Source organism: Phalaenopsis equestris, unplaced genomic scaffold, assembly GCF_001263595.1.
Source record: "Phalaenopsis equestris unplaced genomic scaffold, ASM126359v1 Scaffold000885, whole genome shotgun sequence".
In the NCBI taxonomy this organism is placed as follows: Eukaryota; Viridiplantae; Streptophyta; class Magnoliopsida; order Asparagales; family Orchidaceae; genus Phalaenopsis; species Phalaenopsis equestris.
Genome location: NW_018165325.1, coordinates 98178 through 124545, shown reverse-complemented (window position 1 = coordinate 124545; position 26368 = coordinate 98178). Strand labels below are relative to the sequence as shown.

Genomic DNA, 26368 nt, shown 5'->3' with positions numbered 1-26368 from the left:
TATATATATATATATTATTTTATTGGTCATACAATCTTCTATCCTTACAAGAATTTCATCTTCAAAAATCAAGAACCTCACATTAGCTAATTATTATGCAGATAAAACATGAAATACCCTCAAATTATCATAAAAGTCTCATTCTTGTTAAATGATAACAAAAACAGATGCAATAAATCTTCCATCTAAGAAAATACTATCCAACTAAACAATCTCCAAACATTTGAATCATAACAACATAACTAACACAATGCTCAACTTCTGAAATCAATGTACATAAAAATACTCAGTAATAGACAACTAACATGAAAGATAACATAACACTCAAGTGACAACAGATTCTTCGGTTCCTTATGAGTTAAGGAAAAGACTCTCGGTCGTATGTTCTGCCTTGGTCGCTCCTTACGAGTCACCGTACCAACTTCTAACATTCTCTGCTGACCACTTCTAAAAGTAGGCCCCTCCTGAAAATTTCTCCTGGTTGAATCATTTCCCGATTTAGCATGTGGACCTTTGAGCGGAATTAGGACAATTTCTCATTTTGTCTCATAAGTAACACACCTTTAAGCCAAATAGACATTCAACACGATGTTGTTTTCCACACTTAGCGCATTGCCCTATAGTGTTGCTGCCAGTTTGACTGATAACTCCATTCGCATATAACTTTATCTTCTTCCTGTTGGACTCTCGAGAATAAACTATTTGTGACATTTCTTCTAACCCCTTCCTCTTGTGCATGTCCTTACGTTTTTGAGTCTGCTGAAAATCAATTTTTATTATTCTAGCCCTTTCCAATAGTACGGAATAGTCCTCAATCCTAAGTAGTACTAGTGGATGCTTGATTGAATCCTTCAATCCAAAAAATAATCTGTGGCATTTCTCATCTGTAGTGGGGATAAGTTGTGGTGCATACATCGACAACATAATAAATTTCGTTTCGTATTGCTTAATTGATCAATCACTCTGTACTATCATAATAAATTTATCTTGCATCTGTCTCCTGGCTTACAGTGATACAAACCAATCTCTGAAGATTCTCACGAACTCATCCTGCTGCACCACGTGATTGGTTTTACCTCCAAATTTCTTCTGCATTTGTCCTTGCCACCACCTCTCAGCTTCTCCCTCAAAAGTAAATGTAGCAAGGGTAACACTCCTCTCTAGTAGACATGTCATATCATTAATGATTTCCCCACCCTCAACAGCCAAATTTCAGCTTCCACTAGCCCTTCTGCTCCAAAAAACAAAGGCAGTTTCATGTACTGAAAAAGTTTCAAGTACTTATCCATCGACGGTCCTCCACTGCTACTGACATGAGGCTGAGAGTTCTTAATCATTTGCATCAATACAGCCATCATCTCAGCAAAAACATCAGCGTTAACTGTAACATTATGGGGCATGTCAGATTCAACATCATGAGCATCCCTGACTCCTATCTCTGGATCATCCATAATTTTGAAATAACAATAAAATAATTTAATTGAACTCATTTAAAGTTTAATTTTTATTATTAATAATTTAATTTAATCATCATAATGACTCTTTCATTAAGATTTATCTTATTTCATCTAAACATTTGCTCTGATGCCACTTTTGTCACGATCTGACCCAATGTTTAAAATTAATTAAGGCAATACAAATGGTCGAACGATGAAAATCAATTCTCTTATATTCTATTTCTATCTCTAATAGCTTAATATGTCGTTCTCGTCTCTCAAACACATTATCTTCTCTTTAATATTCAAACATTCATGAAGAGCCACTAAAGAAAGCAAATAAAATTAACAAAAAAAAATTTCAACATTTCTGTATGTCGTTCTCGTCTCTCAAACACATTATCTTCTCTTCTGTTCATCTTAATAAAAAAATTAAACCTGAAAAAAATGTTAAAACAACATAATGAGTTATCTAAAGATAGGCCCAGGGGCAATCACACTTCTAACTACAATAAACCAAGAAAAATTTAAAATACATGATGTTTTTTTATATCTCTATAAGAAATTATTTACTATGTTAGTTTTCAAGTCTTTCATATGAAATTTTTGAATATACTAATGCATACACCAATGACCTTTGTTATTTAACTTTAACTTTACTTTTAATTTATATATTTTTTTACATACACATCTGTCTGTTTTGAGAATCACTGTCAAAACAACATAACACACTTTTGGCTGATATTGTCTCGTCGGCACAGCGGTTAGTGATACAAACATCACAATTGCCTAAGGTGGAAACACACTTACTTGCCCCCGACCGATATTATCCCAATGGCACATCGATTAATGAGATTTATACATCAAAATTATATGGGGTGGTAAGCTCTGTCTACTTGCTCCTGGCCAATATTATTCCGACTAAAAACCTATTAACGATCTATACATCAAAATTGTATAGGGTGGTAAGCTCTGTCTACTTGCCCCTAGTCGATATTATCTCGACGACACAGCGTTAGTAAACTATCACAATTTTCTGGGATGGTAGAAAAACCTCTATGCGCGAAGGTATGCTAGCGTCTCCTCCCTGTACCATTAGAGAGTGAACTCCTCTAAACATATGTTCTCCCTCACGCGGAAATTTCTCGATTCCTTCTTCTAATTCCCATATGGCAGTTGAACAACACCATACGTGTGCCACATGCTACCCTTTCCTTCCTCTTCTTTGCTTTTCCTTGGTTAGGGCACAACAATCTCTTCTCTCTTGATTTCTCCCGTGTTCTCTCGTCTGTTCTGTTCTGTTCGATTGTGTCGAAAGGAATACAATTGATTAAGTTACAACTGAAGAGGTGCTTCCATTCGATTATCAACATTTTTTATATAAATATGTTTTTTTTTATATTTTTTTATTGGTAATTAGCAGTCACAAACCAACAAAAGAATATTTACCAAAGTGATAATTTTTGCATCAAGAATATTTGGGGAAAAAATTCAAAGACTTAATTTGTGAAGCTTGATTGCACTTTCTCTACATTGCAAGGCATGATCTCAACCTTCTTTTTTTTCTTTTTACTTGATCCTTTGATTATAAAACTAATTTTGGGTAACAAGCCTCCTTCACGCTAATAAATAGGACGGTGAACCTTTTTTTTTTTTTTTTTTGGTAAAGGGAAAAACAATTTTTTAGCTGATCACAACCCAAGCGATTAGTTGAGATCCTAACCATTTTTTCTATTCTAAAACAAAACAATTTCAAGTTCCTAATTAGAAGTTATATGAATTCATACAAGAGGATGCTCCTTTTTCATAAAACTATTGTTAGCATGTTCTCCTTACAGCAATTTTTGCCGATAAAACCAATACTTTTGCTCTCTCGATAGCTTTTCAAAAACATAAAAAAAACAGCTTTACGTACGAATTATATGTATTTCATTTAAAAAAAAGTAAATAAAAATAGATATATTTGCCTGAATGTCCGCAGACACAATTTTTCCCAACTGTGAGAGGTGAAGGATGAAACAGTCGATCAACATGTGTAATCTTTGAAATTGGCACTGATCTTCCCGCACCATTATTTCCTTCAGCTTTGTTTTTTAATGCTGCAAAGAACACATAACGATTAAATTAATGCATCATTTTTTCTTACAGTTCATGAAAAACACAACCCTTCCATGCGATTTTTAAACGCATACTTACACTGTTTCTGCAAAACTAGAGTAGGTGAAGATAAGAAGCCCTGCACAGTAGATGAAACATTTTGTATAGCTGATGATGCCCTTCTAAAAGCTGCAAAAGAGAAACATGATAACTTTGAAATGTAATTATAACTAAAATCAATAATTATTCATAAATGATAAATTTAGTAAAAATCCAAGATAAAACTGACCTACATTGTCCAAAACGGAAGCGCTGAGAATCAGCATTAAAATCACCTTCCATGAAGTCTGTTGTTTTGCCTTTTTTCAGTTTGATATCACTTTTAGCAACTTCATCAAAATAATGCTTTTCTGTTGTTTTTTCCAATAATCTCTTGAAAGATTTCAACTCGGAGGTTTTTGCACTATCATCTGCATGAACCAAAAATAAATAAATAAAAAATTAGATATCATACAAGCTGATCCCTTAAATTTCTTGAATTATTAAGATAAAAAAGAAATTTATGTCTACTGTTGTAGTAAAGACGAGCAAAGGGAGATGATGGCCAGAAATTGTCTTGCAATATTTTACGGTTGCCAAAAAGCCATGCTTTTGCTACATGCTTGGTTTTGTGAAAGTTCAAGCACAGCTGACTGCCTACCTTTTTAATAAAAAAAATCTCATCTAAATTTTTATTTTTTTATCATTTATTTATTATTTTTGGTATAAACTAGCATCCTCAATCACAACTTGTAGACAATTTAATCTTTTGTACTTAACTTTTACATTACTTTTATTTATTATTAATTGGAAGAGCTACAAGGAAATCAGTGTAATTGCCGGGTCCCAAATCCAAGATGCAAAAAGTGGAGAGTTGCATTATGTAGTCGACAGACAACATAAATTTTTTGCCGAAAAAATTATGATAAGAAATATTTAAATCATTGTGTAAATGCTATGACATCACTTGAATCGACATGTATAACTAAAATACAGTGAAAAGTATGCAAAAGCCGCTATATCGGCGCCCGGGTGCAGGTCTCCACATTATGAATGATGCGAGCAAAGAACTTAGTTCCTGAAACTAATATTAAAATAAAATCTTGGAATATAGATATTATCATAGATAAATTAATGAGATCAGTAGCTATGATTTGTAGGAAGATAAATATCTTATGCATTCAAAAAAATAAATGTGTTGGAAAAAAGACAAAGGAGTATGATAACTTAGATTTTATTTTTCAAGTAAGAGTCATATCAGAAATGATGCAAATGTAATTATAGATAAAATTTTAAAAGATAATATTATAAAAATTAATAGAATTGTAGATTAAATTATAACCCTAAAGATTATTGTACCAAGTATTTATGCTCCTCAATTAGGTATAGATATAAGTTCACAAGAAAAATTTTGGAATGACCTAGAAGAATTAATATAAATGATTTTTATTGAATATAGAATTTTTATTGGAGAAGATTTAAATAAGCATGTTAATAGAGTGGTGGAAAATTTAGAAATATTTGTGGTGGCTATGATTTTTGAGTGATTAATTAAGTGTAGAATTATATTAAATTTTATTTTGGCTTATTTTGTTAGTGCTAATATTTTATTTAAGAAAAACGATGAGCATATTATTATTTATAAAAATTGATCTAATAAAAATAACTTCATTAATTTCTTATGAGAAAAAGATATCATCGACAATGTAAAGATTGTAAGGTAGTTCCAATTGAAAATTTAAGTACTCAACATTGATTATTAGTTCTTGATCATAAGATGAGTTGAAACATAAAAAATGCAATCAAATATTGTCATAAAATTAGATAAAGACACCTAAAAAAAATAAAATTAGTTTTATGAGTAACCTCAAAATTATAAGATTTAGGATGTTCATAAAGAAAATAATTTTATGTGAGAAAAAGCATCATGCACTTTTATACATTGCAAAATAATTGAAGAATCAAAAGGAAAAAAAATTATAAATAAAAGTAATTGTTAGTGAAATAATAATATACAAGAAAAGATAAAATATAAGAAATTTTGTTAGAAGAATAAACAAGAAAAGATAAAATATAAGAAATTTTGTTAGAGAGCTGAAAAGAAAATACAAGTTTGCTCATAAGGAGTTTAAGAGAATAATTTGTGTTGTTAAAATTTTGTTTGCAATAATTTTTATAATAAATTAGATACTAAGGAAGATAAGAGATATATGTATGAACTAGCTAAACAAAAAAGAAAAAAACAAGTAAATATTTCATTCGAATAAAGTGCATTAAAGATGAAAAACTAGCTAAACAAAAAAGAAATAAACAAATATTTCATTCGAATAAAGTGCATTAAAGATGAAAATAATAAAGTACTTTTCTTAGCAGAAGAAATTTAATATAGGTGGGTGAGATATTTTGATAAACATTTTAATAAAGTTTTTGAAAATATGATTAATCTTAGTGATCTTAATATCATTAATAATAATAATTTTTTTTTACTGTTGCATTAGTAAAAAAGAAGTTGAAAGGGCTTAAAGAATATTTAAAGAAAATTAATGGTGAAAAATTAGAGGACCTGATAGTATCCAAGTAGAAGTGTAAATATTAGAAGATTTGGAAGTTTCTTGACTTACTAAACTTTTTAGTTCTATTTTAAAAACCAAAACAATGCCTAAGGAGTAGAGGAAGAGTACTCTATTTCCCATTTTTAAGAATAAAGGTTATGCACAATAATGCTAATTATAGAAGAATTAACTTAATATCATTTATTAAAATTGTAGGAGAGAGTAATTGAACGTAGATTAAGAAGTGATACAAAAATTTCTCATAAGCAATTTGAATTTATGTCGGACAAGTCTTCTATGAAAATTATACATTTATTGAGAGGTTTGATGAAGTACAAAGAGCAAGAAGGATTGACATAGATTTTTATTGATTAAAAAAAGCTAAAGATAAAATTCTAAGAGTTCTTCGAAGAGTTGTAGAAAGAAATGTGTTGATATGACTTATATTCAAATCGTTAAAGATATGTATACTGGAGCTACTACTTGTGTTCAAACAGAAGAATGATTGAGCAAGTATTTTCTTATTTCAGTTGGATTACACCATATATCAGTTTTAAGCTCATATCGTTTTTAGTTATTGATGCTCTTACAGGACATTTACAAGAGGATACACCTTGATATATGTTTTTTGTTGATGATATCCTTCTTATGGATAAGACTAGAGAAAGAGTTCAGAAATAAAAAAATTTAAAAAAAAAATTTAAATTATGGAGATTTACATTAGAGTATGGTTGTTCTAGTGACAAATCCGTAATAACGGGCTATGCAATCATTAAAAGATATGAACGTTTTAGATATCTTGGGTCTATTCTTCAAAGTAATGGTGATATAGATGAGGATATTATTAATAAAATTCAAGCTTGATGTTTGAAGAGGAGGAAATGCACCAGACCTATTGTGTGAGTAATGGTGATATAGATGAGGATATTATTAGTAAAATTCAAGCTTGATGGTTGAAGAGGAGGAAATGCACCAGACCTATTGTGTGACAGAAAAGTAATGCTTAGATTTAAAAGGAAAATTTTATAATATAGTGGTGAGACATGCAGTACTTTATGACAATGAATGTTGGTCTTTAAAAGAGAAGCGTAAAATTAAGTCAAGTGTTGCTGAGATGTGAATGCTTAGGTTGATGAGTGACTTCACACTTGAGAAAATGGAGAAAATGCGAAACAAATGCATCTGGGAAAACTCCACTGGTAGACAAAATTAGAAAGTCTTCTTAAACAATTTGTTCACATTAAATATTGACCATCTAATGATCTGGTTAGGAGAGTAGATATTTTAGATTCAACTTATATTAAGAAAGGTAAAGGTAGACGTAAAAGACTTGCGCATGTTGTATAAAATGATTTTAATTTATTAGAATTAAATGAAAATAGGACACTCAATAAGACACAATGGAGAAAAAATATTATGTTGCCGGCCCCACTTAGTGGAATAAAGATTTTTTGTTGTAACACCTGAACTTCAATTTTTACATGCATACCACCCTACATGAAATGGTAAATTTCAATTTTTAAAAGTTAAAATGGTGGTATTTTTTATGTGATATGAATGCTTTGGGGTATATAACTGTAAAAAGTGAAGTTTAGGTGTTATATAAGTAAATAGATAAGGATTGGGGGGTATGTTGTAATTGGCCCTTATTATTTTTGGTATTTAGTCAGAATATTTTTTATCACCTGTAAATATAATCTAAAACAAAGGCATTAAGAACTAAGCTACACCATCGGCGGCTAGACACAAATGAACTTCCACCTTATACAAACTCGAGAGCAAAAAATGGCATTTCTTTCAAGTTCACAAGGTAGCTTACACATTTGAAAAAAAAAAAAAAAAAGAGTAAGCCAAATTATAAGTAAAAATTCAGGACATATTACTTCAAATTTCTACGTTAGAATCAAGGGATAATTACATACAGACCGTCCAAAATATTGGACCTTACACATGCCACAATAAAATTATTGAGAATTTGATAAAAATGAAAAATATGAGTTGAAGTTTTACAATGAATTTCAATATTGAGTGAGAATTTGAAAAATGGATGAAAGAGAGTGACTGATTTGTAAATAAGTTTCCGGGTCGTCTGCACGTAATTGCCCCAATACTTCCCTCTTGAATAAATAATCAAGTTTCCGGGTAATTGCCCCAATACTTCCCTCTTGAATAAATAATTTAAAGATATGAATGCAAGAAAATCAATAATTCTGAATAAAGACGGCGAACATACAGCATGAAAGATGAGCTACTTCATTTCGGGCCAATGATCCATTCTGCATCGCTTCTGGTTCACAAATAATTGTGGAATCCGAAAACTTTACCCTTCTTCGTATGCCAGCATCTGCTTAGCAGATCATAACACTGTAAATTGCTTCCGTTCAACACAGTTTTTAGACACATTAAAGCATTAACGAAGCCCCATAATTCCAAACTCTCCAATTCCGTTCAAGAAAATAAATAAATAAATAATTATCGCTTTTTTTTGTGGATTTTCATGCGATTGGTAGATAAGGTAGCACGATTACTGCACAAGTTTCACTTCTTTTTCATCTAAATTACCCTAGCAATAATCTCACAGCAAACAGAGAAGTCGGACAAGTTCATGCAGCTTATATCATACGAAAGCATCAAGAAAATAGCTCATAAAAGCCGATTAAACCTTCAGACAGAGAGGAGATGGTACCGGAAGAAGCAGGTGAAACCCTAAATCTAAAGTTGGTTTTCGAACGAGATAATCCTCGCCCGCTTGCGTCATGCTCGCCGTCGCCGTCTGATGAGACCTTCTCCATTTTTGGCAGTAACCCTAAGCAAAAATCCACGACGAAGAAGAAAAGGTCGATGCACTGCTCTCGCGCGAGAGAGACGATTCCAACATATTTATCAGATTGGGTTTTTATAAGGGTAAGGGTGTCTCCGTACCTTCCTTTCCCGCCTTATCATATTCAAACACAATGTAGATTTATAGACTAACCCATGCTTTTTAAAATTCACTATATTACTCAAATTATTTTATTGGTGTCATGCAAGCTATTAAACTCTTAAGTTCTATTTTTTTAAGAAAATATGATTAATTTTTTTATCTTGCGAAAAGCAAAAAATGATTTTTTAAATAATATGATTAATTTTCTAACGTTTAACAAGTAACATTTCCAAATAGCAAGAAAATTAAAATAATAAATTTAAAGATTTTTTTTTTAAATCAATTTATTTTGAAATATTTAAGGCAACTAAAAACATAAAAAAAATTAAAAAAAAAATGTGATTACAAACAGCAACGAAGGGGCATAGAATGAAAACTTGAAGTTGACTGGAGATTAACTTATAATAACAGGAGGCACATGCAATTCCTAGCAACTTAAACATATAGTATAGGGGCCTTTACATACATTCCACAAGATTCTTATAATATTTACATAGATCTTTGATATTTTCATGCATGCACGCAAATCTTTCACATTATCAAAAACATCACAATTACCAACTTTTTGAAAAAGTGAAATGCACCAAAGTGTTATAAATGTAAATATGAAATTTGTAGTTGTTACATATGCAAATAAATAAGAATAGTGTGGTAAGTATATAAATTTCCCTTATATTATATGATAGTACCAATTTCCAATCACTGAGCTTGCCAGTAACTAAATATTCTAACAAAACTTTAAAAAAAAAAATTAAAAAAAAAAAACTGCCCAATCGAGAAAACTTGTTCGGCTATACAAAATGAACAATAATGAATTAACAATCAAAGTGTGATAGGCTCATCAAAAAGAGCAAAAGAAAAAAAAAAAACAAAAAGGAAGTTTTCAGGGCTGGTTAGCGTCAGCTGGAGCAACGGATCTGGCTTGAGAAATTCGATTGGCATAAATGGTTACTAGGCGGAGCTGTGTGCTGCTGAGTCCCTCGAGATAGGGTAAGAATGCTTTACCCAATATGATGTAGATATCCACCAAACAGAACACAACGCTCTGCAAATAATTTCCATCAACAAATGATTCATTTAAGAATTAGCACCAAGAGGACAATTACTAGCATAGCAGTCAGAAGACGCGTTGCTATTTACAAATCTAGTGCCAAAAAAAGAGATTATTTATATGATGGAATAGATAATCATCCTTCTTCGGCACACTCAGAACTGAAGCTGCATCATGATTCAGTTCTAGAGCTCAAACGGAATTTAGGAATTGAGTTTGGCGGTGGAATGGCAAGGGAAAGAAAATACGCATGTTTGATAGAATTTGGATGGGGATAAATATTGCTTGGCAGCTATCTCGGCTGAAAATAGCAAAGATGACATCAAAATGATGAGGCATGGATGTTGAGGAGGTTCACATTTTCCTGCTTAAGCTATTGACACACCATTTGTAAACGGAAGAAGATAAAACACTCTGTTAGGGTATAAATCAAAGATTATAATATCTAAATCTCACAAACAAAGCAAAAAATCTCTCCCAAAATAATTTCCTCATTGAAAAAATCCACTTAGAAATAGAGAAATAGGAAAGAAATTAGAAACGAAAAAGAAATAGGCTGAAAAAGGGTGAAGGGACAGTATTCCAGGCGTAACAAACTTCATGAGATCATTTCATCAGCATCCATGGTTAAGGCTTTATGCATAAAGTGATATACAGTGCTCACAATCTATGTGGCAATAATTTCATACCTTTCGAACATCTGGGCTTTGGTTTCCAAATGCATCAAAAAGAGCAGGAAGAAATGAAGGCAGCTGAGACATCAGTTTCTCGTATGAAAGTCTACCCACCAGCTAGTAAACAAAAAAATGGGGAAAAAATAGAATTCATCAATCTTACTGAGCAGACACATACAAAAGATTCCTTCATCAACAACTATATTAAGCAGAAACATACAACAGATTCCAGCATCAACAAATTATATACTAATACAAGTGTTTTCATAATGAATTGTATAGAAACCATAGCAAGTATTCTACAAAAAAAAAAAGGAACAGACCATTTCAATCTTAGTTGGTGCGAAAAGAAATAGGGGCATTTACATGCATACTAAACAATTCATATGTATTTACAAATCTAAAACCTAAACTTTAATTTTTACATTTATACTTCCCAAATCTTTAATATCACATCAAAAATACCATCATTTAACTTTTAAAAAGTGAAATACACCTTATCATGCATGGGGATGAAAATGAGCCAATGCACTCGAAAGACGACTCAAACTCGGCTTTGATTAAAACTTGATCATATTTGTTTAAATTTATAAACTGAATGTTCTTAAAAAACTAAAAGGTTACATAAACTAAACATGAACATAGTTCAACTTATTTATTTATGTTATTGAACAAACTAGTTTGTAGTTCAATAAGTAAACTTGTTAAATACTCGATGTTAAACTCGATAATAATTCATATTATATATGATATTATTTAAATAAATTTGATTAATTAGAACTTATCTAATTATAGATTTAATAGTAATATTATTGTACCAATAATATTTTAGGATTATTTATTTTTTAGATATATCTTATTAAAATATATTTATTAATTAGCCAAATTTAAATAAATTAACTTAGTTCATTCTCATTTTTACTTATATTTACAACTTGTATATATATATGAGTGTGTGTTTCTGTGAGTTCATTAATTCAAATTGATAGAGTATTTATTACATTAATTGATATTTAATTAAAATTTATTAAATTAATTAATTATAAAATAATTATACATAAATTCATATGTTATAATTCACTTATGACATATTTATTAATTATTAATCAACAACAACAATATCAATCCTTTGTCCCCCTAAGTGGGGTCGACAATTACTAATAATAAATCAATGAAATTAATTAAAATCAATAAATAAAAATATATTAAATCATGAAATCTACTCTCCTGCTTGCAAACCCCTCTTCTGTTTCTCCCCAAACATCTATCTCCTGCTTGAAACCCTTGTTATACACTCAGCAATCGCTAATATGTATTTATGTTATTTGATTACAAAAAAGCTTATTCGTAAGGTAAATATTATCTCATTTAATTTTTATAAAATAATTAGAAACTAATTCAAAATTTATTCAATTATTTATTTATTTAGATTTGTAAAATTATTTGTTTAAAATTTATATGAAAACATGAACTTTTAGCATGTTTATTAACTTGTTTGGACGCTCGTTCACGTAACATAAATAAACAAATCAAACTCAAGCACTGAAAATTTTAAACAAACCAACCTTGAACATCATATGAAATTCAACACAAGCTCATGCTGAACATGAACTTATAATATTAACAAGCCAAGTCCAATTTATGAACCAAATGGCTCAATTAAAGCCCTGTTCGAGCATAGGTAAGGTGAAATGTCCGTAAAAACTGACATTTAGGTGTTAGATACGTAAATACATATGAATTGGGTGTCATGTATGTATATCTTCCAAAGAACCGGTTCAATTTCTTTAGCAAGCTTAGCAATCTCAGTCCCCAAAGCTGGTCAGTCCCAATTGGGACCTTCTTTCTCTTAACTAGCATTAATATTAGGGTTGATTTTCTTTAGGATTATATATATGTTTGATTTGGACTGACTTTGGACAGCTTTTGTTTTAGTTTATGATAATTTGAAATTTCCTCACCTTTCTCTTCTTTAAAAGTGTTGTAGCCTTACTCTTACAAATGTAGTTGTATCTTATTAGAGTGTAGGTGGTGAATCTCTCTCAACATTCATAACTCGTTGATATTGTTGCTAGTTGGTATTCCCCTACTATTTTCCCTCGGAGAGCAGAAATGGTCTATAGCCCCTCTCCAATCCTTGTGGGTTCCTCAGACTTTCACCTCCTAGTCAACTCACAAATTTCCCTCAACACTTGTTTTGATCCTCACAAATCATATAGAAGTCCTAGAGAACGGTGTCAGCCTCATTTCCCAACATTGGTAGTGATTGGAACAAGCTTTGATGTTATTTGGTTTACCCATATGACAACGGGCATATGTTATCTTATGGTCACTTGGGTGTTCTATGAAATTTGTGTGAGGAATTCAATTACTAGCCTTTTGTTTTGGTTGGGATCTTCAAGCCACAATCATGAAGTGATCTTCATAATTCTTATTGTTTGGTGAAGATTTTTTTTTATTCTATCTTTCAACTATTTTAATCATGATTGCGGAAAGTTTGTGATTATAAGTAGGGGTGTCTAAGACATGTAAAAATATTATATTTAATATTATACTTTAATTCAACAATGAATTCCGATTTGATTTAATGCTAGATGGACATGATTTTTTCAAACTTGGTGCATCTACAAACAACACATTTCCTAGAAAATTGTTTCTTATACTAGCATGAGGTGAAGTCTGGATTTATCATTTGGTGATTTGTTTCTTTTCCTCTTCCTAATCTCTAAAGACTTTAGAGATTGGTTTGTACGTGTGACTAATTATTATCATATTATATGCATTTAAAATATTCAATTGCAGCATGCTTTTAATTAGAAAAAAAATGATTTTTTTTAAGCTCTAAGAATTTTAGGGGCCCTTTGGGATCACTTATGATTTTTTGTTTTTCTTATTTGTTTTGTTTATGTTTTACTTGAAATAAACACGTTCGATATCAAAATAACTTTTGGATGTTTTGAGTATTTTAAAAGCAAATTCGTTTTTATTTTTGAAAATAAAAAATAAAAACAAGCAAAAACTGCATTTAACAAATACGTTTTTAAAATAAAAGTAAAAGCAAGAATAAAAAAAATTAATCCCAAACAAGCTATTAATGAGAAGTTTCAAATAGACAATCATGAAATTATCATCTACATTTTTATATAACTCTACTTTTCATCTCAAAAAAATTAATGTGAGTCTAAATTAAGGGCTTGTGAAACATGAACTTAAAAGAGCGCATGATTATGGACGATGCTTTATATATTTACATTTAAAAAACATAAATCATAATGCATCCTTCTTCACTGATCTTTGATGCTGATTGAGTATTTAATATTAAAGTTCAATCTTTATCCGTACTAAGTGATTCGGTAGAGAGAGCAAATTCAGAATCATTTATTTAAAGATGGAACCTAATTTTACTGTCAAAAGGCTTTGTTGAATACGAATGGTTGTTCCAATAAGGTCAACGTATAATTGGTTCCAAGCCATCAAATGATAAATGAATAAGATCACTAAATGGTTCACTTTGGCTCCAAATCTTGTTGATAATATTCCAAAATACATGATCATCTTCATTAGCCTGGTCCATCTATATGAGAGATCATCCTAATGAATCCCCATGATCCATTCATTTATCTATGTGTTTCATAAGGTGAAAGCAATTCAGATTAATATAATATGATAGAAAATCTTGAAACCAGGAGAAACCAAACCTGGGAAAAACTATGATGACAAATTTTATAGCAGAGATAACCATATTACGGATGTGAAGTTGCTAAATAAGCAAACGGTAGCACAGGGTACCAACAATTTATGATGGAAAAAAGGGAAAAGATTAAAATTAACTATAGCAAAGTAATTTTCCCTCCTTACTCATGCATTCCTTTAAATTGACTCTTTTTTTTTTTTTGTTAAGCTACAACAATTCTCCTAACTTCTGTTTTCTAAACTTCTATGATTCAATAAATCTCATTGCTTAAACAATGGAAGGTCCTCCATGGTGAAAGCAGGCTGGGGGCAAGGGGTTGGACTCACCTTGGTCAAACAGTTGATGCAAGTAACAAGCGTCTTTTCATCTTCACTAACTAACATGGGTACAATGACCTGCAAGAGGAAAAACAGCAAAAACGACTCAGACAAAATATAAATTTTCAGGCAGCAAACCAGAAGAAATGTTTAAAGAGAACAGCAAGGTAAAAAAAGAAACAAGAATCTATGGAGGGAGATAAACATACAGCAAGACATCTAAATGGATCGTAAAGGGTCAGCAAGATTGTCAAGCATCGCTGTACCTCATTTGAAATCTGTATAAACAATTAAAGAAAAATTAACTAAGCCACAATAAAAGTACATACTATGTAAGACGAGTATTGTACCTTAGATACAGCATCCTTGGCCACATGAAGTAATTTTTCAATAACAAGTTCAACCGAATCTTCCATCACCTTTTTCTGCAAGAGACAGAAATAAATAAGAATAAATATTCCAAACAAGAGCACTGAATATATATTTCAAAGCTAATTCTGACCTGATTAGTGAGCATTTCCGCTATCAAAGAAAGGGTAAGCTCCCTTATCGAAGAATCAGGACAACCAACTAGCTCAAGCACAGCTGTTAATATTTGATTGAAGTGCTACAAACATATCATTGGCAGTCAACAAAAGCGTTTCATCAAATCAAATACTAAATTTTAAACAATTTAGCCCATCAAAAATAAACTCAGCAGCATCTCAATTTTTTAATTCAAAAACAAAAACACCAAAACTTTCAACCCATTCTTATACAGATAGAGAGAGATAGAGAGAGAGAGAGAGAGAGAGAGAGAGAGAGAGAAATTGTTGTATATTCCATTGAGCATCTCAGACCCTAATTTATACAATAGGATTCTATGCAGAACTAGATCATTCCGCCTTTGGAAATAGGCAATCACAGAATGATTACTCGGCAATTTCACTAGGATAGCACATACATAGTATTACAAGTTTTTATAAATGAACCTATTAGAATATGAAATGAAATTTCTACAACTCATAAGATCAAAGAAAAAAATTATTGGATCAGGATTCCCAGGCCAGCCCCACCATATTAGACTTCTAGGCTTAAACCTCCAAACACTTTTCAAGCTTTAGAGAGATATTTTCCTCCTAGAGTATGCCTATAGTAATAGTTTAAGGAGATAAAGCGGCACATTTTTAGAAATTCTTTCAAAAGAAGCCAAATCTATTTGAAGAGTAGTGTTGGCTTCAAGATAAAATGAAACAACTTGGTTGGCTTGAGAGAGAAATCAAAGTTGTATTCATATCAAGGCTTAACCTGAAGTCAAACTTCATCAAAGAATCCTTGATTTTTAGCATAAGCAACATCTCAAAATATAATGAATTTTTTAGAACTTAAACCTTTTTGAGACGTGATTACCAAGGTATATGCATTTGTGGGCTCTTGGATCAAGCTTTTTGTTTTGATGGATATGGGCATAGGCAACACTCCCAATTATTCTTAGTGGGAGCTGTTAATGTTATATGTAGGAAAAAATTATGCAAGGGTTTTAATAGGTATTTTATTTTACAAATTTCTACGGGGAGTATGGTTTATTATAAAAGTGGCGATCAAGATAATCCCCCTATAAACTTTAAGAACATTCTTTACAAGGAGCAAGGTTCTTGTGGTAGGAAGAATATATTAATTTTTTTTTATGCTACACCATTTAATGTGGAATCTTAGCATAAAAGGATTCACTGAATATTTTTTTGGTGGAACAAAGAATAATCTTCCGAGTCAAAATCTGGTAATCTACCACACCATTTAATGGGGAATATTTATTGAAGATTTCTTCCGTAAAATGCCTTTGAATTAATGAAGTAGACTTCGAGACTTTCAAAACGAGAGGGTATATTAAGGTTATTTTGATTAGATTTAAGTTGAAAGTAAAAAAGTATTATCAATTGAGAAAGTTGTATCCCATAGATTATTCACCATAGAACCAGAGTTAGAGGAGAATGTAGCAAGTTTTCGTTGTTGCCGATCATCAATTAATTAAATATTCAATTCTAATTCAAAAGCAAGGCTTTATTTAGTATTTTACGTGTATATTTATATGTATTTAAACACATATGTAAACTCTGTAATAGATAATTTTCATACTAAAAGGTGCATATCCTTGCACTATACTTCATAAATATAAGAATACACATTATATTTAAATGCTGAAAAGCACTTACCAAAAAGTCCAACGCCGCCGGACTCTCTATTTTGATTATAGAGAACTTTACGGATCAATTTATCATAAGGCAAATGGAATAGTAATAAGACACTATCCAGAGATTTTGCCCTCATTTTGTGAGGACTTTTTAATCTAAGGTTCAAGTTTTCAATTAGGCGCAAGTCACTATGGTTAATTACCCCTCTTGATAACAAGAGAGTACTTCCGATTAAGGCTAGTTATGAAGAGTTAAATATTTAACATAAAATAGCAATAGACATGGGGAATTTATCACTTGGAGCTTAAAGTGTATGATGAGGAAAATGATGACAAACCCGATCAAGATTTTATGATTATGTCATCTCGGGTCGTCGTGGTCCCTGCTCTATTTCGTCAGAGGAGGTCTCCATCTGACTAAAAAATCCTTGTCATCACTCATGTGTGAGTTGCCCCAACATAATTTAGAGAAGAAAGGTGAGTTGCACCAACATAAAAATGCTTGAAAAATGCGAAAAATAAATAAATAAAGTAAACATATTTACAATCAGCCCTAAGTATTATCTTCGATGACTCTAAGAAAAAATTTCTATGCCCTATTACGACCACCTTTGCTACAACTTATTTAACTCTATAGAGCATATTGGAAGCTAGACAACTATTGAAGACAATACTTCCACTCCAGGTTTAATTGTGCATGGTCAAAGAAAAGTTAACAGAAAATAAGCCAGAACAATTATTACAAATGAAAGATTTGGTTTGATGTCACATATGCAATAACAACTATAAAGTGACTAGTTCAATTTGTGAGGATGATGGATGCAGAGAAAAAGTCAACCATAAGTTTTATTTACAATACAATTGATGAGGTCAAAGAGTTAATAGCCAATGATTTAGGAGGAGAGAATGCTTGTAATAAGAAAATTTGGGACATCATTAATGATAAATTTCAGCTTAAATTTCAGCGTCATTTGCATGTTATTGGATATTTTCTTAATCTTCATTTTTAATATGTTCATAATCAACTTAGGGCTATCCCATTTTATGGATAGATTGATTGTTGGCCCAACTAAAAAGGAAATTGTTGATATGCAGCTTGTTCGATTTAGAAATAAGAAAGGTTTATTTGAGATACAGCAAGCTAAAGATACAGTTACAAATTATTCTCTAGATAGTTTTTAATACTTAATATGCTCATTGAAATAATATTGAGTATCTAAATACAATTTTTTTTTTTCAAATTATGTCGTTTTCTTTCAAAAGAAAGCGAATGGCGGATCCAGTTTGGTGATAACATTCCAGAGCTAAAATATTTTGCAATTAAAGTACTTGGATTTACATGCTTGTTGTCTACATGAGAGCGTAATTGAGTTATGCATAATGAAATTAACTGAAAAAATAGAAAAAAAATCTGGCGACCATGAGGATGAGTTCCTTGGTGTACATTATGGACAACAAGTGATTGAATGATAGAAAGTTGACAAAAAGAGGTTTGAAAAATAAGTATAATCCCTTCCTATGTGAAGATATGTCATCAAATGATGGGTAATTTACAGATGACAAATAATAAGATCACGTCATCTAAATTACGACAAGAAAATTTTAACCTTGATTTTTTTATGGAGACGGAAACAATGTTAGCACATCCAACACTAAAAAACAAGGGATAATATACACACACACACACACACACAAGGGTAGGGGGGGCGCGGCAATTGCCCCATCCGAATTTCATATTTTAATGAAAAGGTGCGGCCATTTTATGTTACTTTCATTTCATATTTTATATTAGTTTGATCAGTTGATATCTACATTCTTTTTTTTATGCAAATTTTTACATGATATTTTATGGCTTACATAATTGTTATTTTATATAAAAGTAATTTGTCACTTTTTTACCATGCTAAGAGGTTAATATATCTTTCTTTAGTATATAGGATTTTTACATAACAACCACATGGAACATTAAATATATCATTTTAACCAGCCAAATTTTAAATATAACACTTTATCCACCCAAAACATTAAAAATATAACATATTAACGACCCAAAATTTTCACTCAAAATTTTCATTACTGGATAATGGAGGGTGGTTGTAATGAAAAAAATGATTAAAATGTTATATGTAAACTTTTGGTGGTTAAAATGAAATATTCAATATTATGGGTGGTTGTTATGTAAAAATCCCTTAATATATTTATAGATTATGATGCTGCTATATTATTTTTATCTTTTTACTTTGACTCTAAAAATTTAAATTGTGAAGCTTATGTCTCAAATCAACCGGCCTCATGAATAGAAAACGTCTCAATACTCAATTGCACAATTTTAAAAATTAATAGTAGTTTGTATTTCATTTGTTTTTGGTTAGTTTGTTTATTCATTTGATATTTCAGTTCTTTTCAGTTAGTTTCATATTCTTCCTTCAGTTATATCAATAATTGACTCTTATTTTTTAACCAAATAAAATTTATCTTTTCTTGATTATTTTTATTATTCATATTGTTTGCATACAAAGTTTTTTTTTTATGGATACAAACAAGTTTATATATTACCCCATCATGTCTTGTGTTACTCGGGTGCACTTCCTTCAGGATACAGGGTGCGACACTTCACTGCTTTTGTTTAGTCCCAAACATTAGTTGCATGCTACATTAGTGGTAAAGAGGCATTGGCAGCAGCGTTGAAAGAGTGATAATCAGGAAGAAATTTGTGAATAGGAAAGATGAGGAAAGAGAAGCATGTGCGGCTGGCCCTTCACCACCTGCAGGTTCTATGCCAATTCACCCGTGGCCTATACCTTCCACTCCTATCCACTAGTGGCCCGGGGTCGGACCTATCAGAGATGGTGGTGGACGTGTTTTTTTGTGTGAATAAGTTTAAAAATAAAAATGGAGAGGTACTGGGAGAAGACTTTGGTCAGCCAAACCTGGCACCTGGTTAACAGGTAGGTAAAAGAGGAGATAACAAAAGCCACATTGAGAAGAAAAAAATTTTGATGGTCCCGAATTAGTAAATTCACCTGGCTGACAGCAAAACCCATTGTGGGGAATCAATATGCAAAATTTTAAAACATTGTAATTGAAAATCTTCTCAAAATCCGTACATTAAAGAGTAAAGGGGACAAGATCTAGGAGATCTATTCATATTTTACGCCCAAAAAGAGAGCAAACTAACTGTTGAATTTGACAATAGTGTAATATGAGCAAACCACAAGTATAGAATCTTCATCAAGTTCAAGTTAATCGATAATCATGCGGGATTCAAAACTATTGTCTTTCTCAAACTATACCAAAGTTGAACAAGCAAGAAAACAGAAATAATCTAATCCCAACCTTGGTCCAAACGGAGCTATCATTGATCACCGAAGCTTCAACCAAATTTTGCAGTGCTTCACATTTATTCAAACTTGAATTATCATCACTGCTACTGCTTATCTGACAAGGAAGAGCCCACAATAACAAATTTTCCAACAGACGTGGCAAACAGAATTATCAAATTTGCCCTCCCATAAATGGTTGTAATAAGAAAGGAAATAATGGAGAAATTATTCTAGCACTTACATCGTGAAGTATTTGCAGAATTTTTATTCCAGTACCTACTTGGATATTGTTCCTCACAGAATTAAATTTCTCATAAATAATCTCTAAACCATCTATGCTCTGCCCACCAGACTGAATTACCTTTGAACCATCAGAACTTGCTATTCTGCTGCTATCAAGCTGTGGAATCGTTATGTTATTCTCATTATCAATGTAAGTGTTTGGAATTACAGCGCTGCTTTTCATAAACATATTAATTTCTGAGACACTGTCCACACTGCATCTCAGTTCTCTACAATGGCGATCAACAATTTCATTATCAGAACCTGGTTCAAGGTTTATACATGGCCTTAGGGCTTCGTCTGAAGCTCCCTGTGTAATCGAAGCATCAACAGCAATTGATTCTTGCATAGAACTCCATTTTCTCACACCATCATCCTCGGTTGAACCTCCCGACTGCCTTCCAAGATATTGGCTCTTCTTCGACACCACATTGTAGCAATCATCTGATGAATTTCCAACATCTGTCTGATCATAAAAAGATTTAGGACGTTGCCTTTCTTTCTTGCTCTGCAAGAAATTCACTAGATCAACCTCTATACGGGGAGTATACTGTTTTAGTGACCGTCTTAGAATGTTCTGTTCTTCTATTGACAAGCTAAGAATAAAATTAAGCACCACAGTAGTATCAAAATGACAATAAACAGATATAATGCCACATGTAGAAGCTTCCTTTAATTTTGTGTTTTTATCAGATACAAAAGGTGCCAGTTTAGAAAGCCATAGTTTAAGGAAGCCACTGTTGAGACAACCTTCTGGGTTTGGAGAATGTTTGTTGAAGGAAATATTTGCAAACTCAATAACAGCCAATTTGGCCTTGGGTGACCTTTGTTCATCCAAAGAACGAACAAGAGCCGGTAGTAGAGAATCAATACCATATGTCCGACCAACAATTTCTAAGGTTGTTCTACAAGGTTGTCTGACTGGCTCCTTTGGGTCAATTAACCGTGAAAACACATGCGGTAAGATTCTCTCGAGATAGCTTTCAAAAGGCTTTCGACATGTAGGGATGATCGCTGAGAGAGTAGAAAGAGCAGCTTGTGCCACTTTATGGTGAGGATCATCCAGGTGTCGAAAGAACAACTTCATGACTTTCTCAAAACACTGTGTGACTTCCTGTATACCTTTTGGCCCATGTTCTAACAAATTCTGCAGAAAGTTGAAAGCAGAAACCCTAGCCACCCAATCTGAAGTAGAGCTCAGACCATCAGCAAGAGCATCACCAAGAGAAGTTGGACCATCCATATAATTGGACAATTGGCTTACTTGAAGTTGGCCATCATCAAAACTGTTACGTCCACTTACTAAGGACCTTCCAGTACCTTGCTTTCTAAGAAGTGGCCGCTGAAAATTAGGAACATAATTATTGTATGGATCCCTAAAGTCTGCCTCGCTGCAAGATGCATCCTGATAATGTCTATCTAACTGCATATTTGAAAGTTTCTTAAACCTGGAATCAATATTATGTTCCGAATTGAATCCACCTTGGGCTTTTTCAGAATACTTCCTGATAATGTTAGGCAAAGATAACTCTGACAACGAGTCAGATGGTAAACTACCATATTTAGAATGATCATCAACAGCTTGATTCTGAGAATTCATGACATTAGATAAACTAGAACCAGCAATCCTAGCACCGCTTCTAGACATTTTAGCTATGGTTGAATCAGTTGGCAGTGAATTACGTGAAGAAAGATGACTTGAAGCAGGAACAGTTGCCGGAACAGGCGGAGAACAAGTAGATGGAGGATCAACTCCTGCACTAGGAGCAAATGAAAGAAAAAAATGCTTGGCAATAATCCACATGTAAGAAAGGGCGCAGAGAATAAATAACCAATGAGTAACAACAATTTAATAAAAAAAGGCCACAACTCCCAGTTAGAAAACCAGAGTTCATTGTCAAATTCCAGTAAAAATTTCCTGGTAAAATATCATAAATAATACCTAAATCCAAACTGGTCGAATGTGCACTAGAATTCCTTTGCTTCCCAGATATGTTAACACCTCTCAGTAAACTTTCAATGGCTGAAACTTTCTGTTTGCTTGAATTAAGCACACTTTCAAGGCTTCTTTCAGAATATTTCTCAAGTGGTTTCAGCTGTGAAAAAGCATGGCTGCCTGCAGAAAGTGACTCCCTAGAAGCAAGACTAGAACTTCTGTCCATTGCAACAATAGCTGATGTCTGATATCCAGGTAAATTTGCAGTTCCAGCATGAGATGATGACCGTGAAAGCTGGAGTCCTCTCTCGAGTAGTGATGGGGATGCATATCTTTTATGCATACCACCATCTTCATCATTTAGTAACTATGCATAATTAAATACAATAAGTAAAATCTTGAGCATAAAGGTCCTTTGATGAGTAAAAAAAAACTAGTTTACCCTTTGTATGACAGGATCGAATGATTGAAAAAGACGCCGAGAACGTTCCGGCCAAGTCTTTGAAAACATTCGGTAACAAGCCCGTGCAGTTGAACGAACCTGTTAAATTTCAACAGACCAATAATGATCTATACATAATGGTGCAGGAATTGACGAGAAAAAAAAATTCAACTCATCCAAGCACTGGCTCCGCGGGGTTTGATTATTGCAATTAGTCTTTTTGTTCATAAACAAATTTCAAAAAAATCTTAGGCTCAGAAAACATAGTTCAGCCTTTATGTTTCACTTTTACTCGGTTTACTGGTCAGTATAGACCAATGAAACAAATTTTTAAATCCTATTTCATTTTTTTCTAAAATCGGAAGTTACAGATGTTTTCTATCTGTTATCTAATTAAAAAACTTGTATAAAATAGAATTTGGATGAAGAATGAAATCTGTACTATGAAGCAACACAAAATTCGAGGCAGAAGGTTCAAATATATAATTGAGAGAAGAGGCTACAAAAATTAACATAGAGAAGTTTGAGAAAAGCTATAGAAACCATTCAAAGAAAAACAACCTATTTAAAATGTTTCATATCAAAATGCCCAATTTTCTTAGTGCTAGCACAAAGCTCAGATCAACTTAGAATCCAAATGACCTCACAGGAACCCTTTGCAGTCACTACATCGCTTTCATGTTAAATGCAACATCAAAAATTTAATAAAGCATAACTCTCTTTTGATGAGAAACCAATTTTTATGCAATTTGAATAACAAAACTACATATGGAAAACAAAAAGGTATAATTGCTCACCATAGTTTCAGCATAAAACACAGCTTTGCTAACAAAAAAGCATTCCTTTTAATGCCCCCATATTAATAGGAAATTACCTCACTCATTGCATCAGCAACACAACACTTTATAAGATTTTCATAAAGATCAGCCGATCTTTGTATTTCTGGAGCATCAGCCCAGTACTCCAGTATCAGAACTGCATATTCGCAACACCTGACAATCAAAATACAAATGACCAAGCAATCCAAAATTAGATTGAATGATTCACTGCATATAGAGCTCTCCTACCTGGCACGAAGAACTGCATTACGGTCGCTCTTTGCAGAATCTGATATACGTGGAAGAACACGAGCAACCTTGCAATTCCGCAACATCTGAGAAACTATAAGTTAGAAAAGTTGAAAGTGAAACAACAAATCATTTACTTGCAGAAGCGTCATACCGTTTTTATGCAGTTGTCTGCAGATTCCGCTATTACAAGTACAGTTATCACAACAAGCTTAAAAAGTACCTAAAAATCAAAAATAAAAAAAAAAGATTAAGCAAATGATACTACGGAAAAAGATTAAACAAACTGATTAAGAAAGCAAATGATACTACGGAAAAAGATTAAACAAACTCGTGAAACAAATTACCGGAATGAACATCTCTGCACAGACCTCAAAGTCTCCTGGAAGTTCCTTGGATAAAAAGTTTAGCAGATTGCAGGCCTAAGGAATAAAAGACTAATCAACTAAAACAGAAATCAGTTTTCAAGTTTGTCAAAAAGAATCAAGTTTAGAATCAATGCATTTTCATATTATTGAATTCAGAGACAGGCTGAGTAAAACGAAAACAAAAACAAAAAATTAGCAAACACGTATCCTTCCACATGGAGGAATCTAAAACAACGGCAAACCTGTTTCACTATGCTTGATCGTCTATCTAATAGCTGAGCAGTTAAAGAAGGAACAAGCTGCTTTAAGACCATAGGGAAGGATGGGTACTCCACAGCACCTGAACGGGGAATCAAATTTTAAAAATTATATCCAATGATCTAATGAGCAATTTAAATATGATTAAGCTAGACAGAAGAAATGGCTTTGAAACCAACAAAAGATAAAGACAGACTTTGACAACAAAAAATTGAGGTTGACCTCGTATGGGCTCTGAAATTCTCACCTGAGTTTTGTTAATAATTCAAGTGGTCCAGGTTAAATTTTCATAATAAAGATTCAATGCCATACGAAACACTAATTAGAAACTTCGCCCTCTACAGAGGACTTCATTATCTAATTCAAAGGTTTCCTATAGACACAAGCTACAGTGTTTATTACCGTATCTCGACCACCGGGAACAATTTTGATAGAGGCGAGCTAATAGGCTATACAATCTTTACCATTACTAGCTTCAATTTGGTTTTAGAATATATATATATTAAAATAGATAGTGGGGAAAAGAAGACAAACTTGATTATTGTGTTGCTGACAAGATAAAGAGAAGAAAAAAATAAGAGGAGAGTGAGAAATAGATCAAGAAAACGAAATGGAACTAAGAAAAAAGCTAGTGGAAACACTTTAGGTCATGCATAGGTGGGTTTGAAAGGGAAGCATATTGTAAAAAGTTGAACCCTGTGTGCAAAGGATCCAACCAGACCACAAATAGCCAAACTATCCTATCGATAGCATCTTCAAACGGCCTTCGTCTCTCCATTCCAACTGATGGCAAAATTTCACCATAGCCGCTCGATTCTTAGCAACTCGGTATGTGATATTCACCTAAAATCCCTCCTTGCAGCCTCAACTCTTGATTTGAATACCGATGCTAGGACTTTGCACTCACCATTTACTACTTACTCTGTAACCGTAGAACTCCTTTGGTGGAGCAAGCATCTCCCTTAACATTCTTTCTTCTTTGACTAAGAGCCGCCAAAATCATGTTCTCCCTCTTCGTTCCTTCCTCCCAGTGAGTCTTATCATCCTCCTCTCCTTATTACTATTTCCTTCTCCCTTCCTTTCTTATTACCTCTAAATAAGTAATAATAAAAAAATTTTGTTGATCCTTTTGACCTTCTTTCACCTATTTACTACACCAATTGTGAGTTCAAGACCTTTCTAACACCACCTCTTCTTTATTCGAGCCCTTATCCTCACAAATCAATATTTTCACAGGTACTGAACATCTATCAACCATTAACTTATTTAAGTTTTAACTGAAATTAAGCTATGTTACGGTTTGAATAATTAAATTAAATTGATGATTTTTATTAAAATTCACTAATTATTTCAAATTAGATTACATTGTGTTTTATATAAATCTATAAAATCATCTGGTAATTTAAATGATAAAGTTTAAAAAAATTATAATGTAATAATGATAGTGGTTGGTTTAAACTTTTTAAATTACTATAATTAATCCAAATAGACTATAGAATAACATAAATTTATTAGGTAGTCTAATAACTCTACATGGCTTCAATTAAGACTTGGTTTAATAATTTTTTATTAAATTATGTCTTATGTGATTATGTGTTTGATTACTGAAATAATCTCAAATATCAATTAGGGTGCTTGTTATTTAGGGCCTTCAAGTGCTCATCTAGTGCTGTCTCTTTGAATTTTTTATTTATTTATAGTATAAACATACCATTTCTTATTAATAGTGTTATCTTTGA

At 32.2% G+C, this 26368-nt stretch overlaps 2 protein-coding genes across 6 annotated transcripts in view; both read right to left on the bottom strand.

The window, feature by feature from the left end:
* LOC110032195 overlaps positions 1-8976 on the bottom strand; it is a 16584-nt gene extending 7608 nt beyond the window's left edge. The window contains exons 1-5 of one of the 2 annotated variants that reach the window (XM_020735739.1): positions 8811-8976; positions 8358-8468; positions 3827-4003; positions 3633-3722; positions 3404-3535 (exon numbers count right to left, since the gene is read on the bottom strand). In XM_020735739.1, coding sequence (XP_020591398.1) covers positions 3404-3535; positions 3633-3722; positions 3827-4003; positions 8358-8468; positions 8811-8916 — 616 coding nt within the window. In that variant the 5' untranslated portion in view covers positions 8917-8976. The remainder of the gene's footprint in view (positions 1-3403; positions 3536-3632; positions 3723-3826; positions 4004-8357; positions 8469-8810) is intronic. The other variant, XM_020735740.1, reaches the window with a different exon arrangement.
* An 811-nt stretch (positions 8977-9787) lies between these two features.
* LOC110032197 (CLIP-associated protein-like) overlaps positions 9788-26368 on the bottom strand; it is a 53930-nt gene continuing 37349 nt past the window's right edge. Inside the window, exons 7-21 of one of the 4 annotated variants that reach the window (XM_020735741.1) lie at positions 24614-24711; positions 24351-24425; positions 24158-24226; positions 24004-24089; positions 23811-23928; positions 22937-23035; positions 22501-22861; positions 20518-22313; positions 20290-20391; positions 15286-15390; positions 15134-15208; positions 14993-15061; positions 14793-14861; positions 10788-10889; positions 9788-10092 (exon numbers count right to left, since the gene is read on the bottom strand). In XM_020735741.1, the coding sequence (XP_020591400.1) occupies positions 9931-10092; positions 10788-10889; positions 14793-14861; positions 14993-15061; positions 15134-15208; positions 15286-15390; positions 20290-20391; positions 20518-22313; positions 22501-22861; positions 22937-23035; positions 23811-23928; positions 24004-24089; positions 24158-24226; positions 24351-24425; positions 24614-24711 (3386 nt within the window). In that variant the 3' untranslated portion in view covers positions 9788-9930. Of the gene's footprint in view, positions 10093-10787; positions 10890-14792; positions 14862-14992; positions 15062-15133; positions 15209-15285; positions 15391-20289; positions 20392-20517; positions 22314-22500; positions 22862-22936; positions 23036-23810; positions 23929-24003; positions 24090-24157; positions 24227-24350; positions 24426-24613; positions 24712-26368 lie in introns of those variants that run through there. The other 3 variants (XM_020735742.1, XR_002294827.1, XM_020735743.1) reach the window with 3 other exon arrangements.